At 38.9% G+C, this 20,360-nt stretch overlaps 1 protein-coding gene across 4 annotated transcripts in view; it reads left to right on the forward strand.

Moving 5' to 3' along the window:
* Window positions 1-66: 66 nt before the first annotated feature.
* RSF1 (remodeling and spacing factor 1) overlaps window positions 67-20,360 on the forward strand; it is a 124,961-nt gene continuing 104,667 nt past the window's right edge. For all 4 annotated transcript variants that reach the window (XM_074335718.2, XM_074335720.2, XM_019726392.3 and 1 more), the window contains exon 1: window positions 67-552. In XM_074335718.2, coding sequence (XP_074191819.2) covers window positions 366-552 — 187 coding nt within the window. In that variant the 5' untranslated portion in view covers window positions 67-365. The remainder of the gene's footprint in view (window positions 553-20,360) is intronic.

Consider the following 20,360-nt stretch of genomic DNA (forward strand, 5'->3'; position numbering starts at 1 on the left):
ACCGCTCCTAAAAAGTCCCGCCTCTACAGCTTCCAGCCCGCCTCCCTTCCCCGCTTCCCTTGTTTTCATTCCCCCTGTCACACGAGGCTGTTGCGAACCCGAAGTGGGAGGGACGAAGTAGAGGGAGGGAACGGGGCGGAAAGTGAAAGGCACTGAGCGCCTCTCTTTCCTCCGTCTAACTCGGTTCTCGACTGCTCCCAGCCGCCGCTGTATTGTGGGATCGCGGCGCCGTGCCTGAAACGCTGGATCCGCAAGGGAGTCGACTCGCCAGCGCCTCCTGTCGTCTGTAAGGCTGCCCTGCCATTCCTTGGCGCCCCAGCTCCCCCCACACCCCCATCACCTCCTCCTCCATCCTCCAGTTCAAAATGGCGACGGCGGCGGCAGCGGCGGCGGCGATGGCTCCTCCGGGCTGCCCGGGTTCGTGCCCCAACTTTGCCGTAGTGTGCTCCTTCTTGGAGCGCTACGGGCCGCTGCTCGATCTGCCGGAGTTGCCGTTCCCCGAGCTGGAGCGGGTGCTGCAGGCGCCGCCGCCGGACGTCGGCCACGGAGAAGGTAAGCGAGGGGCCCGAACGCCCGGCGGGAAGCGGCCCTGGCACCCTTCTTCTCTCCTCTTTACAGACGCCGCGGGTCTCCGCGGCTCTGTCCTCCCCCTAAGGTGCAGCTCCGCACGGTCCGTCTTCTCTGCCCTGCCCCCGGGGTCTTGGGCAGTGGGGAGGCGGGGCGGAGGCCCCCTAGGGCCACTCGGCCGGGCGCCGGGAGGAGGTGGGGGGCGTCGCGAGCTAGGTGTGGGCTGGGGGCGGGGAGGGGTCATTGTGCTGCTGGGCTGCCCGTGGGACTGCTACCTCGCGGCGGAGGCCGGTCCCCCACCCCTTCTCCCTCTCTGTGGCGGGGGAAGGGGAGCGCAGGTTCCGGCCAGCTTTGCGCTTTTCTCCTCCTCTTCTCTCTTACTCCCTCCCCTCCTCCCACCATCCTCCCGACCGTCTCGGGGAAGGCTGGGCTCATCTTCTAGGGGCGCCCCTTTCTCTTCCTCCACCTGGGTGGGCGGGGGCCAGCGGACACTTCAGCTCTCCCTCCCTCTTGTGGGAAGTCCCCCGAGAGAGTAGGCTCTCGTCCCTCTTCGCTTCCACTCGAGGGCCGGTTTAACCCCCCAAACTCCTTCCTCGGAGTGGGGAGGTTTGCTCCTCCCCCGTGGGAGGGGGTCCTCCTCCATTCTCGCTTTAGGGGGCGAAGTCGGTTCAGCTTCTCCACTTTGGAGGGTAGAGGGTTAATTTCTCCTTCCCCCATAGTTTCCCTCTCCTCCATCTCCCCCCCAATAATAGAAAAGCATCTCCCCACTTTTAGTCCCTTCCCCCTTCATCTTGGCAGCAAGGCTTAGGGGAAGAAGCAGTCGCCCTTCCATTTGCAGGGTGGGGTGGGGTGGTTAGTATGTAGGCTGGAGGAGGGGCTCAGACGGAGGGGGAAACAGTTGAAGAGGTGCTTGTTGCTCATGTTTCTCTCTCTGGTGCCGCTGGTCTATTATTGGTGTTCGCAAGTGGTGCTCCTTCCACATAAGGCCACCGCGCGGGTGCAGGGCGCATGCTCTGCCCGGCCCCATTGAAACTTCCTCCTGCTGCTGCTGCTGCTGCTGCTGCTTCTGCTGCTGGTGGTGGTTCTTTCGTTGGAGCATCTCAGCGCTGCGCCTGCTGCCTCCAGCTCTCACACTGAGCGAATACACTCACTCACCCACCCCCCTATTTATTTCTGATCCATGCCTTTCCTTTTCTGGCACATTTCTTCCCTCAGAGAAGGGTTTTTTGTTGTACTCGGAGCATTGCCTTTATCTGGGAACAGCCTTTGGCTGGAGAAGAAACGTTTTCCAAATAGGTCTTTTTTTCTTCTTCTCCGTATTAGGTGGCCAAAGTGGACTGGGTATTGTACAAGTCAGCTGTTTTCTTTTTCAAGAAAGCAGCGTCGCTCTTCAATTCTCCAAGGAAATGAAGTTTCTGTTAACAGTATATTTACATTGCTAGGAAGGGACAAAGTGTGAAGTTCTTCAAAATTATTACCTATAGAGAAAATTATGTTATGGTTTCCAGAGACTCAAATTAATACAGTAGTTATGGTACAGGCCTATATCTCTTCTTATCTGCCTAAATCTCTTCTACCCTTAAACTCTGGCACGTAAAAGGCTAAATTTCTTATACATAATATAAAAGAGGATGATGATTAGTTACAATATATAAAGACTTCCTGCAGAATTTCCCTAAAAGTTAAGCTCCCCAATATAGTATTTCATTATCAAATAGTATTTACATTCAGTTTTTAAGGAAATATTCATTGTGAAGTAGAATGCCTTAGTAAGTTGCTTTTATGATACCATAGGATATAGATAATAGATAATAATCTATTAGAAATGTGGGAATTTGAGGAAAGGAATTGCTGGTAAATTTTTTTGGAATTTACTTGGACCAAACTGAAAGGCAGACATAGACTTTCTGTGATGGCATTGTATTTTGGTTGGTATACATGATTGCTTGCCCCTCCATGACTTTTAAGTATTTTGGCCACTGCATTTGGTTTATGTTAGTAACAGAAGAAGAAAATATGAGGGTCAGTTTAATACTTCATGTTACCTGTCTATCTAGAGTTGAACAGTGGATCACCAGCTAAGTAAAAAATGGGAAATAATATGGGCTGATAGATTATATCAGGGGGCTCAGCCACTGCATTACCATTGGTATAGTTGCAACTATAATAATAGATCTTGTCATAAGGTGATCTAAGAATAATTGTTAACTAATATTACACAGTTAACATTACTGTTCAAGATACTTGGCAAATGAAGTCTCTACAGGTGAAATGCTGTTACTTTGCAGGGAAAAGGTTTTCAGGCCTTTGATGATGGTTAACCTGTTTGAAATAGTTGATAAAACAATTCTGGTCCAACTAACAAGATTTGAACTGAGTCTTTTGGGAAGGAGTTGTGGTATACTAGAAAGAGTTAAGAGATACAGGTTTTAGTGTTCAACTGTGTAATAGGTAGGTTGTAGTGCAACTTACTTAATTTCTATGGACCTCCGTTTCTTTAGTAAATTGGATAATAGCTGAGAATCAAATGAAATGTTTCAAAAATCCTTCCATAAACTGAGCACTTACAGATATTCTTGTATTACAAATTTTATTACAGATGTTTGTGAGATAGAAGACACATGAGTGTATTTCAAATTAAAGTGATAAATTCTTAGCACATTGTGAGAAAGATGTTTGAGCACAGGTATAATACTGAGCTATTAATGCTCTTGGTGAAAACTCTTTGTTATAATCAAATGAGTTTTGCTCTGTATAAATTTTAAGTATTTTTAAAAAGTAGTTCTTAATGCTGTTTAAAGAGTCCTAGTTTATAAAATTTTTGTTTTTTCCTAGTGTGATTATCCCTTGAAAGTTGTTTTTTTAACATACATATATTCTTCTGAGTTGCCACTTTAAAATTTTTACCTAGTCATGTGTTGTGATAGGTACATCAACATTATGATACCCTTTGGAGGAGACTGTAGTTCTCTGTATTGCCCTTGTTTAAGCACTTTATGATCTTTCCCCTAATAATTTGTTTATATAAGTTTTCATTTGACATTGGGGCTTCAGCTTAGAATGCTGCCTTCAGCCCCACAGAGTCAATTATTAAATTTAGTTTTATAAACTACTTGTTTGGTTTTAATGATATAGTTAATAATAGCTATCATTTATTGAGCATTTACTATGTGCAAATATCTCATGCCTTATGACTATACTCTGAAGTTGCTACTGTTATTCCTATTTGGCAGCCATAGAAGGTAAGGTTCAAGAGATTGATTCAGCTGCTTAGTGCCCAAGATTATATAGTTATATCGGTAGAATCTGATTTTCAACCTAGGGCTGTCTGAGTCCAAGCCATAAAATTATATAAAACACTGCCATAGGGCCATGTTTCCCAAACTTCACCAAGGCACTGCAGGGTATTACCACCAACTTGCAGAGGTGCTGTCTGGTTGTTAAATTTTCAAGGGAGATAGAGCAGTACTTGGTATCTGTTGACTAGCTTGAGAGAGTTCATGGTTTCAAAATTAGATTGTGCTATGTACCTTTTGATGCCATATCTTTGTGAGTTTGAGGGTATTGCTGTCATAAATTGCAAATACTGCATGAAAATCATTATGGAATGGGAAATAAGGATAGTGTCCAGTCTGATTCCAAGGTTTGAGAAGTGCAGTATCCAACTGTAATATACGTTCTGTAAGTAGTAATTGTGGTTATTTAAGAATGAGTATTATTTTCAACTGAGTTAGATTAGTTTTTCAAATGGCTACTAACAACTTAATAGGTGAAACTGCTATTATTTCTTGGTGTAGAGCTGCTATGGAAACATTACTGAAATAACGAGGGTACTATGAACCCTAAGAAAGCTTGGGAACCTGTGCTCTAAAGACTATTATTGCGTTTTAGGGGTAGAAAGAAAGGACTTTTGCATCTATTTTGACTTTATTTTGCAGGGAAGAAAACCAAGGTGCAGAGATTGATTTCAAGTGTGTACAGCTAGCTAACCATTGGTGTTACTCAACCTGTTACTTGAAAAGTCCACCTATATGCTGAAATTATCAGCCAAAAAAGTTTAGATTTCTTGTTGGTACTAGTTAAACTAGGAAAAGGCTGTCCATCTGAAGGCACTCTTTATCCACCCTCCCTCACAATCTGCTTAAGCCCTCCCAATCCTGTGCTTTGTCTGTACTTCCTATTTTCCTCCTGATGGGAGGTAGATGATTAGAAAGTATTGATACAAATAAAAGTGGACATTAACTTTGTTATTACCAACTGCTGAGCTCCCAAGCATCTTTTCTTCTTCTGCAGAGGACATTCGTTTTCAAGAGGAAAATATACTTTTTCAGTCTTTAAAGATAGTCTTTGTACGGTATTGGTTGAGACATTACATATACTATCTAATTACAGTCTGTTAAAGTATATATGGAGAATGTGTTATGATTCCCATAGTTGACACGATGGTTGACTGAGTTGTTTGTATAGTACTAAAGAAGTTGAATCATTAGTTTTTTTTGGTTTGATTATTTTTTTTAAGGTTTTATTTTTTTTAGAGCAGTTTTAGGTTTGATTTGTTTTTTACATTTATTGATGATTAGAGGTTTGACTCTTTAAGTGTCATGTATATAGCTTTTATATTTAACTGGAGTTGTGGCTGTAACTTAGTATGTTCTCTCTTATTGCTGCTAATTGAATTGTGTGACAGTAGTTTTTAGATGCTTTCGATAAAGTAGAAAGAAAGGTGACTTTGCCATACCTGGAGCCACCATCTGTTGCTTTAAGCGAAAGATCTTACCAGATGCATGTACTGGGCGTTGCATGGGTCTACAGTGGTAGATGATTGATAATAGGTAGCGTTGCTGGGAACAGAGACTGGTTTGGTGGAAAGTGACTAGCTTTGGCTCTTCCACATTTGATAAAAGAAATATTTTTTTGACATTTGTTAGAGGGAAAGAGAGAAATGCATTTCTTCTCCATCCTTTTTGGTATATCAGAGTTGACGTAACCAAAAGTTATGGAGGTTTGGGGGGAGGTTGCTGGCATTATCCCAGGATTGGAGATAACAGGGACAAAAGGATTTTTTCTGGCTAAAATGGTCCTGTTAATGTAAACTGACTACTTGTTTTTTAATTATTAAGAAGTTTGCCTTGAAGTTTATATTAAATTCTCATCTAGTAGGAAAGGTAAGCATTTATTAGCTACTTCATTTACTTAATATATATATTGAGTATCAGCTATATGCCAAGTACAGTAAACATTGTGGAGATTATTTTGTTTTTCAAAAAAACATTAAACATGGGTGCTTCTTTTAAGGATTTTCTAATCTATTAATAGTAAGAAGCAGCTATTAGGTTGGTGCAAAATTAATTGCGGTTTAAAAGGTTAAAAATAGTTGCAAAAACTGCAATTACTTTTGCACCAAACTAATAAGTTGAGACCTTGAGTTACTGTCACCATTCAAAGACTGATTTTTTTTTCCTCTGGGATTTTATCAAGTGAAGTAGTCTATGAATTCTAGTCTGTAAATTAATGAACTAAAATGATCTCTATGGCAGTGTTATGGTGAGATGTACAGTCACGTGCAATGTGGGAAAGTAAGAGCAATTCAGACTCAAAAGTACATTTTAATCTGAATCATGTATTCAAAGAACGTATTTATGTTTATGTTAGAATTTTTATAGTATCAAATACTGCTTGAGAGACTAATCTTGGGCTTCACTTAAAAAAATTGTTCTTTCAACAAATGTTAATTGATTGCCTACTATGTGCCAGACATGTTTATACTCTGCGGATACATTAATGAGCAAGGTATTAATAGATAAAATCCTTGCCATTATCGTGGAGCTCAGTTTAGCAGCAAAGGTAGACAATGAAGCAATAAGATTAAAAAAAAAAAAAGTTAATGTATGAGCAAGTAAAATCTTTACTTGGTAATGATATATGTTTTAGTGAACTTTGTTTTATAATTTGTTTAGCTTTGTATTTATTCGATCTGTATGCCTAAATGTATTTGTATACATTTATCTTAATTATTTTCTGGGTGGTAGGATTATAGGTATTTATTTTTTCTTTGGTTTTTCTTACATTTTTTCACATTTCATTTTCTATAGTAATTATGTATTTCTTTGGTAGTCACCAAAAGAAAAAAAATAATAATAATGTTTAAAAGTAGTCTTCTACCAGGAAGTGAAATGGGAGAAGGTGGTCAAAAGGTACACTTTCAGTTATAAAATAAATAAGTCATGAGAATGTAATGTACAGTATGGTGACTATAGTTAATAATACTGTATTGTATATTTGGAAGTTGCTAAGAGAATGCATCTTAAAAGTTCTAATCACAAGAAAATTTATAACTATGTAGTGATGGCTGTTGACTTATTGTGATCATTTTGCAATACTGAATCATGTTGTACACTTGAAAATGATGTAATGTTATATGTCAATTTTAACTCAGAAAAAATAAAAGTAGTCTTCTAAGAGGCTTTATAAAAGGAAAATTGAGTTGCTGCTTTTACTTTTAATCCTGAATTACCTCTTACAATGACTATTACTTACCTTCATCCACCAGGTCACCCAGATCAGTACCTAATCCTAGACTTTTTTTTTTTTTTAATTGGGGACTATTGGGGAACAGTGTGTTTCTCCAGGGCCCATCAGCTTCAAGTCATTGTCCTTCAATCTAGTTGTGGAGGGCACGGCTCACTGGCCCATGCCGGAATCGAACCAGCAACCTTGTTGCTACTATCACCGTGCCCTAACCAACTGAGCTAACCGGCCGCCGCAGATTTTTATATCATAGTACTCATAACACTTTTTGTACTTAGTCTTGCCTGAGAGGTTGTAAGCTCCTTGAGGTCAGGGATAAATGTTTATGTGATGAATAGTTTTCTCACAATTTATTATAGGAAAACTTCTAAATTTCTTTTTAGAATTAAATCTTATAAAGTAAACTTTTAATCAAACATTTCACCAACATATGAGAATGACACTTTTCCTTTGATGGTTGAAAGTAATTGACATGTTGGTTGATGCTAGCACTTGAGTTAACAGATTTTATGTCCCATTTAATTAGATTTAATACTGTATTTAAAATGAATGCACGTAATTGGAAGTTAAAGCCTCGTCTGTGATAATTTAATGCAGGGGTGGGCAAACTACTGCCTGTGGGCCAAATCTGGCGCATTGATTTTTTTTTTGTAAATAAAGTTTCATTGGCGCAGTTTCATTAATTTGTTTACATATTGTCTATGATTGCTTTCACACTAAAGTGGCAGAGTTGAGTGATTTTGACAAAGAACATATATCCTGTAAAACCTGAAGTATTTACTATCTGGCCCTTTACAGAAAGAAATTTACTGATTCTTATTCTAGTGAAGAAAGATATTTATCAGATGATTATCTTTGTGTTTGAGAACACTTTTGGAACCAGAATATATAAATTAAGTGCCTAGACTGTCCTGTGAATGAAAATAACAGAGCAGTAGTTTCCTCAATATTTATCTAATATTACACACAACTCTTTCACTGTTACTCCTTTTTTAGGTTAGGTGTATCTAAAAGCTTTTCTGTTGACAAGGTGATGACATTGCATTGAACTAATTTCTTTCACTCAAGGATAGCCCTAGCGTCTTACGACTGCTTAATTGTCATAAGGCAAGGCTGGGATGGGGGCCAAGTGAGAGAGTAATTGACAGTAAGGGTAAGAATTGTTGTAATACTGCTGTTGTACTGGCCTCAAAATCTCATCCAAGTGGACTGATTTAAGATCTGATTTGGAGATAGAGTCCCCAGGCCTTGATGAAAATAAGGTTGGGTGAATGGTGAGGCCATGTACTCAGATGGGAAAGGATATACAGAGGGTGCCAAAAAAACCGTATACACATTTTAAGAAAGGAAAACTGTGTTAAAATTGTAATCATATATACCAGTAACAAAAGATGAATACAAGTCAACGTTTGACTTCTGCAGTTACAAGAGGTGCTGAAAGTAAGTGGTTACCATCAGCGTCCAGACACTTCTGATTACAGCGAACTACTGCTTGAGCAACGCTGACCATAGTGTCCACTTGTATACATTTTTTGGCACCTCTGGTATAAATTGAAGATAGAATTTAAAAGAGGTACTTAGGTTATAGGGTGAGAGGACTGGAGAGAACATAGTAGAGAGTAGCTGCCTTACATGTGGGCGTTGTTGTGTACCTTGAGCTTCAGTCATTGTTTTATAGGGAAAGTGCAGAGTGTTGGTTACCAATCTTTGGTACTTGGAAAGCTGGGTATCTCAGGGAATTCCTTTGATACTTCTGTTTGGAGCATCCTCTCTGTTGGCTCTGCAAATAAATATAATTGCCATCTTCAAAGTTTAAGTGTTAAAAGCCTTTTAGGGAAAGAAAAATAGAAAGAGTTATTCCAAATTGTAAGTTGCTTTTGGTGTTTGGAGTTTTGGCTATAGCGAGACTGTAACACTTTAAAGAACTTTATCTAATCAGAAATATAATGGAGGGTGGCCGGTTAGCTCAGTTGGTTAGAGCGTGGTCCTCATAACGCCAAAGTTGCCGGTTCGATCCCCACATGGGCCACTGTGAGCTGTGCCCTCCTTAAAAAAATAATAATGATATATAAAGCTCTTTGTGGTCCTTAATAAATTTAAAAAATAATAATGGAGCCTAATTTAATTCCCATTAAAGTCTTGTCAAGCTGGACTTTATTAGAACCATGAAGGAATGATCTCTAGTAGTGCTGACCTGAGGCCGGCATCGGAATCCAGACATTCCCTAACATTCCTCATTTTAGAGATATTTTTGTCTTGTAAATTTTGACTGTGATCAACTGGTTTGTCCTTGTCTTTGTATCTTCATGGCCTTTTCATTTTATAGCCTGTTTCTCTTCTATGCTTATCTGGTTTGATTCACCGCGATAACTATGTCTCATCCTTTTTCTTTCCTATTTTCCCATATTTTGGGCCTCCCTTTTCAACTTTAAATTATCTTCTCCATTCCCATCTTTGAGAGAAACAAAAATGAGTAATAAAAATGCAAAACTGAGGGGCCTTGGAGTATACATGCTGTACCATCATTTTATAGGTTAAATGCCTTTAGTAATAATTTTATAGTTGTTAGAGCTTACTGTTGAGCCAGGCTCTATGCTAAAGTCTTCTAGTAAGATTATTTAATCCTCACAACTACTCTATTCCTGTTACTATTTTCACTTTATAAAGAAACTGAGTCTTAGAGAGAGGTAAAGTAACTTGCCTGAAGTCACACAACGTTAAAGAGTTGGAGAACATTTTGACTGTACAAAGATAGTGTATAATGCTGTGGGAATTTAAAACTGGGTAACTGGCTTCAGGAGCCTAGTGCTTAACCACTGTCCTGTCCCCTCAGCTGTGATCGTCTTACGATTATAATGTCACCCTCGCTCGGCACCATGGTCTTTGTCTGAACCCTGAGCAATGCTCTGAACACTCAGGCTTCTGAGTCTGATTAGAGCAGGATTTTCTCCTCGGTTATGCTTTTTTACTTTTGCAAGTTCTAATTGTATTAGTATGAGCATTATTATAAAAGGTATATTATTTTAGCGGAATACTGAAGTATATTAAAAGAAATACCAGTTGAATGCTGTGAGCGGGAATCTTCACCTGTTAATCATTGCTGAGGACAACCCTAGTCTTCCTCAGACTTGGAAATCATTGTCTTGAATTTTTTTGAAGGAAGACTCCACTTCCTGTAGTTGTAAAGTTTTTTGCAGTGTCATCAGAAGCCTCCCGAGTTCATTCCCCTACTGTTACGACTTCCATTTGCCCTAATTAAAGAAATGGTCTTATTTTTTCCCTTCTAGCTCAGTGGTGTTCAACCTTTATTATAGTCAGGTTTTTTAATTAACTATTTCTGGCTACACATTAGAATCACCTTCGGGAATCCCTTTGAAAAATACCGGTGCCTGGGCCTTACCACACTCCATAAAATCAGCATCTTTGGAGATTGGGGCCCTGGCCTCAGTGATTGTGATGTGTCCCAGAAATGTCTGCTGTCACCTATTTGTCCAGGTACTTTCAATTTTATCTTAAAATCTGTTTTGTCTTGGTATTAGTATAGCTACTCCAGCTGTCTCTTGGTTACTGCTTTTCATGGTATGTCTTTTTCTATCCTTTTAACTGCCTTGTGTCTTTGATTCTAAAATGTGTCTCTTGTAGACAGCATATATTTGTATTGTGTTTACATGAATCTAGTTATGCAAACAATTATATAGAAGTATAAATGCTGTAATAAAGGAGGTGCTTTGGGAATATAAAAGAGCAAGTACCTAACTGGCCGAGTGATATCGTAGTATCACTATAGTTATTATGGAAATTTGAACGTTTGAATAGGAGATGGAAAAGCATTCCATTTAGGGACCAGCATGGGAAAAGGCATAGAAGTGTGAAACAATATGGTGTGTACAGGAAACTGCAACCTAACTTTAGGAAAGTTCCACAAAGAATTCATTTTGCCTTACGCATATTTTACTTTGTTTGTAACATAGTTGTTAGTCTATCATAGAAGCTCAAATGTTAGTTAACGCGTTGCGTATGGATCACGAGAATCTTCACGAGGGATTTAAACCCCGCCGTACGCAACGTGTTAAGTGAATAAATGTCACGTATTTCAAATTACTAATAATAATGGATTTTTGATATCTTTTTTACTTCTTTTCATTCTTGCTAGAGATTTGTGAGGGTGTAACTCTCCTTTTCCTTTTGGCTGTTGCTTATAAAGGTAATACACTATTAAATCTTCCTCCCTCCACTTGTTTCTCTTCCTTCCTTCGTTCTTCCCTCGCTCCCTCAGGTGTTTCCTCCCAGGTCATCTCCATCATGGGTATTATAGTAAAAGGCTAACGTGGAAAATCTTTGTGTAATCTCTCAGTTCCTTTCTTGGATTATGTGGTTTTACCGTGTCTTAACTGCATGTCAAAGCATATGTGTTAACCTGTGTTTTCTAAGCTTATTACTTTTTATAGGAATCCTCAGAATATAGTTTTAAAATGTTTTTCTTTTATCTTTCCCAAGACATCTCAGGGAAAAATCATTATTCTCTGCTGTTTACGTTTTAAAATTAACACAAGGATTCCCAGTCCAGTTTCTCTCAGTTGTTTTATATCATCTCCACCAGGGGTGAGCTGAAATTCTCATTTCTGAAACCAAAATTTTCTGAGTTGTTGGAAAAGCATTGGACAGGTTGAGGGTAGGTAAGGTATGAATTGGGGCAGTGGCTGTGAGAGTGAAAAGAAAGACTAGATCTGAGAAAGATTGTGTAGGTAGAATTGACAAGCATTTAGTGAATGAATTAATGTGAAGGGTCTTTGAGTAAGAAGACTTTAGTATGATTCCCAGGTTTCTGGCTTAGAGAGTGGGTAGTTAATCCGTTTATTGTGGACAGAAATGGCCCAAAAGGCCCATTTATGGGCAAAGGGTGTGATATCCTATTTTTAAAAATTCATAATTCTAATAAACATACAAGCACTATTTGAAGAACTAGCTGTGTAAATTTTATAGCTTCCTAAAAGCTTACTGCAAATAGACAGATTATGGCAATACGAGTATATCTTATTTTACAGCTCCTTTGGTTTTTGTGACTTATTTAAGTTGCTGTACATGTATATGCTATACATATGTTAAATACATATTTAACATACTTTATTAAGGACAGTTTTTAGAGTGCGTTATTTATGTACTTAAGATAATTAAAATTCACTTTATTAAATTATCTTGGCACTGGTGTTCAATTGTATTCTCTTATAGGTGAAGCTTTCTTTAACTGAGATACTCTGTCATTTTCATTTGCAAAAAAAATTTTGTTGTAATTTGAGATTATATTCTGCTGGGTAAAGATCTGATAGTTGTTGCATGTCCTTACTATTCCCCCTCTTCCCACAAAGAAAGAGATGGAACTTCGAATAAATTGAAATGCCATTCTAAATTGAGAAACAGGTCTGTAAAATATATTGTGTGGACTGAGTCTATTACATACATGGGAAGTACATAAGTAAATGTATCATTGTGTGGGTTGATAGTTGAGTAATTCTTGATTAATCTTGAAAGATTCTCTAGCATGAGTTGAGTTGAATTTCATCTTAGAAGTGACTGTTTCTCCATATCTTATACATGTTGTTAGACCCCATGTGGTAACTCCAACCTGTAATGTTACTTGAGTTACAATTAAAGTCTGGTCTCAGGCCATTTAATTAGTGCAGGATAACTCCATCATCTTGAAAGACAAAATGTTATTTCTTAAGCTAGAATTATCAATGATGTAAACTGTCTACAGTGAAATTAATATTGGGCAATTTTCTGCATCTTCTCTGTGGTTGATATTAGAGCACAGTTACTTTCATAACTAACTGCAATACTCACAAGCAATAGAATCTTAACATGCTCCCTCCCTTCTGACCCTGCCTCTCAGTCTCACATCCAACCTGCCTTGTTTGTAAATACTGGGATTTTAGTTCTGTATTGTCATTTATTTATTTTTATGTTTCTCAACAATTATTTAAATCAAACTAATGTTTTAATAGTTTATTTGCTAACCACTGCTTTGATTCCCACATTTTTCCTCTTGGATTCTTTTGCTGTAGGTCATTCTTTCTCAAACAGGATTTCTAAGTGGTGAACTTTGAGTTTTTGCATGTCCAAAAATACATTTATTTTTTCCTTGTTTTGAGTGCCTGTTTAGATTGAAAGCAGTATTCCAGTGTTCAAATAACACCCCCTGCCCCACACTTTGACGATATTGCTCTTTTATCTTCTAGCACTCACTGTGGCTGATGAGAAATCTGTCAATCTGATTCTTGTTCCTTTGTGAGTTTCTTTTCTTTCCTGAAAGATTTTTATGATTTTTTAAAAATTCCTGGAGTTCTGAAATTTTCAAGGATGTGCCTTTTTCTTTCAATATCCTTACTTTTGCTGTTACCTTTTAAGACATTAAAATTACAGATTTATTTAAAGCCTTCTGTGTATTACTCCTGTTCTGATTCTCTTTCCTCCATTCCCACAGGCAACCACTGTCCTGGATTTTGGAGTTTATCATTCCCACGAACACTTTTATACTAAGAGTATTCATGTATCCATAAACAATACATGGGATGGATTTACATGCTTTAAAACTTTATATGCAAACACTTGAATACTGTATTCATTCTTCTACATCTTTCTTTCTTCTCCCTTTAACACTGTTGATGAAATATATCCCTGTTGGAGCATGCTATTTTACTTATATACTTTAACTGCTATAAAGTATCCTGTTACATGAAAATACTGTAATTAAAAAAAAATTGAATACCTAGGTTTGTTTTTGTACTATTAAGAGTTATGCTGTAATGAATTAATAGCGGCCTGGCCTAGAGATGGAATTGCTGGGCTAAAGGATATGTAAGTCTTTGTTTAGTCTTGGTATAGTCAGATTTGCCCTTGGCTTTATCAATTTGTACACTGCCAGCAGTAAATGACGGTTCCCATTTGTCCAGGTAATCAACTTGGTATTGTCAGACTTTTAAGTTTTTGATAATGTGGTTGTGAATTAGTTCTTATTGTTGCTATGGTAAGGTAGAACATTGTTTCATGTTTTTCGGCCATTCAGTTTTTCCTTCTGAGAATTGCCTTTTTATAAACAGCCTTCCCCATTTTTCTTTTTGTGTGTGGTTGTCTGTTTTTATTGATTTGTAGCAATTCCTTATTTTGGATGTCAATCCTTTGTCAGTTTTATTTGTAATGCAAACATTTCAACACTGCTTATCTTTTTTTACTATTATTACAGTATCTGTTGTTGATCCAAACTTCAGCATTTCAGTGTAGTATAATTGTCAATCTTTTTTTTTTTTTAACGGTTACACTTTTTATATCTTGTTTAAGAAGCCCTTCTCTTGATGACCTGAGGTCAGAAAATACTCACGTATTTTTTCTAAAAGTTGTGTTTTTCAAATTGTAGTTTTAAACTTCCTGGAATTTAATTTTGTGTAATGTGTGAGGTTCCCCCCCTCACTAATTTGCAATACCACCTCTCATATACCAAGGTCCATGTATGTGTGCATCTATTTCTAGGCTCTGTTTGTTACATTGGTGTCACCATCACCAGGTTTTACTTAACTGTAGCTTTAAAGTAAGTCCTATCTGATAAGGCAACTTATCCTACCTTTTTTTGAAAAGCCATTGGTTATTTTCTGCCCTTTATAGTCTTCTCTTAATTTTAGAATCAGCATGTCAAATTTCACAGAAATCCTTGGTTGTATTTGGTTCTGACACTAACTGCAATACCATTCGATTCTGACTCCAGCCACCTGGAGCTAGTGTCAGCTTCCACAGGTTTGAGGGCACCATCACCAGCAAGACGGCCCCCATTTCAAATGCCAGCTGCAAGTTCCCATGACCCACTTCAGGTTTGGTAATTGGCTGGAATGACTCAGAACTCAGAAAAGTATGACACTTACAATTATGGTTTTATTTTAAACGATGCAATTTAGGACTAGCCAGATGAAGAGCCATATAGGACAAAATCTGGGAGGGTCTCAGTGTGGAGCTTCCATGCCCTCTTCCTATGGAATCAGGGTGCATCACCGTCCCGGCACAGCAGTGTATTTACCAGTCAGGAAGCTGCACTGAGCTTCAGTGGAGCAGAGTTTTTATTGGAGTTTTGGTCACGTGGTTGAACTTAATCTCCAGTCCCTTTCTCCCCCAAGAAGGTGGGGCCGATATCATGTGTCTCAAAGCCCCAACTGTCTAATCACATGATTGGTTTTTCTGGAATGACTAGCCCCTATCCTGAACCCTTATATTTCTGGGATGTGGTATGTTATCTCTTCAGTATGTGGGTGGATTCAGTTTGCTTGTATTTTGTTCAAGATTTTTGTGTCCATTCATAAAGGCTACTCATCTACAGTTTTCTTGTGATGTCTATGTCTGTTTTTGGTATCAGGGTGATACTGGACTCATAGAATGAGTTGGGAAGTGTTCCGTCCTTTTCTGTTTTGGAGGAGTTTGAGGATTGGTGTTAATTCTTCTATAAATTTTTGGTAGAATTCACCAGTGAAGCCATCTGTTCCTGGGCTTTTCTTTGTGGGACGTTTTTTTGATGACTGACTCAATCTTTTTCTTGAATACCCTCTGAGAATTCACATTTTTTTATTTCTTAAGTAAGTTTTGGTAGTTTGTTTCTAGGAATTTGACCATTTCATCTAGGTTATCTAATACGTTGGCATTGTTCATAGTATTCGCCTAACAGTCATTTTATTTCTGTAAGGTCATTAGTAATATTCCTGCTTACATCCCTGACTTCAGTAATTTGAGTCTTTATTTTTCTTCATCAGTCAAGCTAAAGATTTGTCAATTTTGTTCATCTTTTCAAACAACCAACTTTTGGTTTCATTGAATATGGTTTCATTTATATTGAATTTCCAAATTAGGCAAATCCGTAAGGACAGAAAATAGATGAGTGGTTGGCCAGGATTGAAGTGGGGGAATTGGAAGGGACAAGGCTTATTTCTGGGTTGATGAGAATATTCTGTAATTAGATAGTGGTGATATTGCATAATATTGAGAAGATACTAAAACCCACTGAATTGTATACTTTTAAATGCTTAAAATGATGGATTTTATGTTATGTAAATTTTATTTCAATAAACTTTTTTTCAAGAGTTAATTGAATATATGTCAAGAGTGACATCTTGAGACCAATGTTGCTCTGCCTTGACTCAACTCAAGTTTTGTAATAAGTCTTGAAGTCCAGGTAATTTAAGTCCTCCAACTTTATTCTTGTTTTTCAAAGGTGTTTTAGCGATTTTAGGACCTTTGCATTTTTTCCCCCTTTCTTCTGCCACCCCCAACCCCCACTCCAGTTCAAGCCGTTGTTTCTCAGTCTGGTGGTGTAGGGCATAGCTCCCTGGCCCATGCTGGTATTATGAGCCTTGCGCCGCCCCCCCCTCCCGCCCCAGGCAGTCGGTCACCGGTCGGCCGCTCACAGCAGCTCATGGCAGCTTGTGCTGGTTGGCAGCCACTCACAATGGCTGCCGGCCACTCACGCTGGCTGCCAGCCACTCATGCTGGCCACCAGCTGCTCAGGCAGCACATGGTAGCCCACGGCAGCACACAGCAGCCCACGCCAACCTCCGGCTGCTCACAGCAGCCCACGGCAGCCCAGCTCCAGGGAGAGCTGTTGTTCACAATCTTAGCTGTAGAGGGCGCAGCTCACTGGCCCATATGGGAATCCAGCCAGCGACCTCGGCATTAGGAGCACAGCGCTCCAACCACCTGAGCCACCAGGCTGGCCTGACCTTTGCATCTTTACATGAATTTTAGAATGAGCTTATCCATTCCTACAAAATAATTCCTGGAATTTTTATTGGGATTAGGTTGAATCTACAGATGAATTTGGAGAAAATTGGCACCTTAAGATACTGAATCTTCTGCTGCATGAACATGGTACATTGCTCCATTTGTTTAGGTTTTAGTTAATTTCTCTTAGCAGTGTGTTGTAGTTTTCACTGTGTAGGTTTTGTCATATTTATCTTTAAATATTTTATGTTCCTCTGTCTTTACTTCTTTACCGAGGTAGTAGCTGTGGCAATTATAGGGTTGGTCTCCTTTCTTTCTTATCTTTCATGCATCACTGTTCACTGTCTTTTGTTGCCTCTTGCATAATGTCTTGAGTGCCATTGTTTAATGTACTTTGTTTCATTGTTTAGTTGTTTCGGGCAGGTAAGATAAATAGTCCCTGTTACTCTGTATGTATTGGAGGCACAAGCCCATTACTTTTTTTTTCCCCACTATCATTTTAAGGATTTTGGGCAGGAGGGTCAGCTGACTATTTTGATGTAGTGTTGCATCATTATACTTTTAGAGAATTAAAATTTTGGAGACCTTTTATTGCCCAAATGTGCATTGAGTGCCTACTGTATGCTAAAGCCTTCTCTAGTTCTCATGACTACAACTTTAATGCAGTTTCCATTCAGTGGTCACTAATATTACGTGGTGAATATTATATCTACTTACATGAAATAGGAAATATATGTTTTCCCTTGGGATTTACTGGCTTGAGTGAATCATAACTGAGGGTCCACCAGCCTCATAGTATGTTAAAATGCCAATTTTAAATTTAAACAAATACACATCTATTTGTCAAACTGTCACATAGGTTAAAATGACATTGCATCTTTATATGAAATATTCTCAACTCAGTGTGCTAATATATTTTACCCTTGCTGAACGGATATTCTCATTGATATTTAATAACCTAGCTAAGTAAAACTTTGGTGAACCAAATCTCATTCTGTATCTGTGCTGAGAAATAATGGGAAGTAGTGTGGTATGGATTTTTAAAAATGGTCTTTAGTATTAGTTGGGTTTGAATCTTAGCCTTGCCACTTGTTATATGAGGTCTGATAAAAAAACACAGTGAATGTTTTAAAAAATTGATTACAGTAAAAGACACATTGCCGGCCGGCCCGGTGGCTCAGGCGGTTAGAGCTCCGTGCTCCTAACTCTGAAGGCTGCCAGTTCGATTCCCACATGGGGCAGTGCGCTCTCAACCACAAGGTTGCAATTCAGTTCCTCGACTCCCGCAAGGGATGGTGGGCAGCGCCCCCTGCAACTAAGATTGAACATGGCACCTTGAGCTGAGCTGCCGGTGAGCTCCCAGATGGCTCAGTTGGTTGGAGTGCGTCCTCTCAACCACAAGGTTGCCGGTTCAACTCCCACAAGGGATGGTGGGCTGTGCCCACTAGCAACGGCAACTGGACCTGGAGCTGAGCTGCACCCTCCACAACTAAGACTGAAAGGACAACAACTTGAAGCTGAACATCACCCTCCACAACTAAGATTGAAAGGACAACAACTTGACTTGGAAAAAAAGGCCTGGAAGTACACACTGTTCCCCAATAAAGTCCTGTTCCCCTTCCCCAGTAAAATCTTAAAAAAAAAAAATGACACATTGCCATTAATCCCTCTCAAAAAACACCCCCTCTCTTCAAACACAGTTACCCCTTGTTCTTGCCACTTTCTGAAGCAGTTCTGGAAGTCCTCTTTCGTGGGTGTCTTTACTTGGGCTGTCGTGGCTGCTTCAATGTCCCGAATTGATTAAAAACGTTTATCTTTCATGGTCATTTTGATTTTTGGGAAGAATCAGAAACCACATGGTGCCAGATCCGGTGAATAAGGGTGATGAGGACACACCGTAATGTTTTTATTTGACAGAAATTGCCACACCAGAAACAATGTGTGGCATGGAACCTTTTCGTTGTGATAAAAAAATGTGAATGCTGCTGCCGAGTGCCATCCAATGTAAAGGCAGGGTTCTTCAATAAGGGAAAGCAGCGCATCAAACCTTAGTAACAGTGTGTGACAAATTTCAGCTTGTTGGATGCAGTCAGTCGGGTGTGAGCTACAGTTGAAAAAAGGTGTGTTTTAAAGTGTGCTGTAAATCATCCTCCATCATGACAACGCTCTGTGTCACACATCGCTTCTGGTATAGGGCAATTTCTGTCAAATAAAAACATTACGGTGTGTCCTCATCCACCTTATTCATCGGACCTGGCATCGTGCAACTTCTGGCTCTTCCCCAAAGTCAAAATGATTCAGGACTTTGAGGCAGCTACAACAGCGCAACTAATGACATGAAAGAGGACTTCCAGAACTGCTTCAGAAAGTGGCAAGAATGATGGAATAAGTGTGTTTAAAGCGAGGTGGGTATATTAAGGGGGATTAGTGGCAATGTGTCTTTTACTGTAATAAATTTTTAAAATTTAACCATTCACCGTATTTTTTTTATCACACCTCATATAATAATTATGATAGTGTTTTCACCCAAAAACAAACTTTCAAAATATATGAAGCAAAAATTGACAACTGAAAAATATATGTACAATTTAAAGTTGTAACTGGAAATTTCAGCACATTGATAGTACAACTAGACAGAAAATCAGTCAGCATATAGATGGCATGAACAGTGTTATCAACAAACCGGATGGTATAGACGTTTCTAAAACACTCTACCTAACAAAGTGGAAAACATATTCTTTTAAAATGATGAACAGCACCTCATGTTGGTGAGGATGTGAATGAACTGGAACTCTCACATAGTAATGGGGGGTAGATTAAACAGTCCAACTACTACGGCAAAACGTTTTAAACTTTCTTATTAAGTTAAAACTACACCTACCATACAACCCATCAGTTTCCACTGTCTACTCAAGAGAAATAAAAATGTGTTTCCATACAAAGACTTACAAAAGTTTATAGCAGCTTTACTAATAATAGCCCCAGACTGGAAATAACCCAAACATTCATTGGGTGATTGGATGTAGAGATATATTCATACAGTGAATACTACTAACATTAAAAAGGAGTGGACTGCTGGTAAATGCAGAACAAGGGCGAATCTCAAAAACATTATGCTCAGTGAAAAAAATCCAGACAAAATGAGTACATACCATATGATTCCATGTATATGATACTTTAGAAAAGACACATTTGTAGGGAACCAAAGCATATTAGTGGTTGTTTGAGGCTGGGAGTCGGGTGAGTGACTGAGAAGAGAGTTACAAGTCATGGTCTCTTCTGTTTTGTTTTTTGCTTATTTTAGTATGTTCTCCTATCATGTCAGGAAGCTTACTCACTCATAAGAGCCAGTTTATGGTTGGCCACTTGTAAGTTGATAGCATGGGTATAGTTGGTTGGGTGGCATAAAAACACATTGCCAAAATGGATATTCTATTTTACGTGTTTCCTTTAGTGGTTTTAGAAATTTGTTGACTGTGTTTCTATTTGGTTCTTTAGTATGACCCAGAAACGCA

Source organism: Rhinolophus sinicus, chromosome 14 (genome assembly GCF_057876585.1).
Source record: "Rhinolophus sinicus isolate RSI-liver-muscle chromosome 14, RSI-T2T, whole genome shotgun sequence".
Classification (NCBI taxonomy): Eukaryota; Metazoa; Chordata; class Mammalia; order Chiroptera; family Rhinolophidae; genus Rhinolophus; species Rhinolophus sinicus.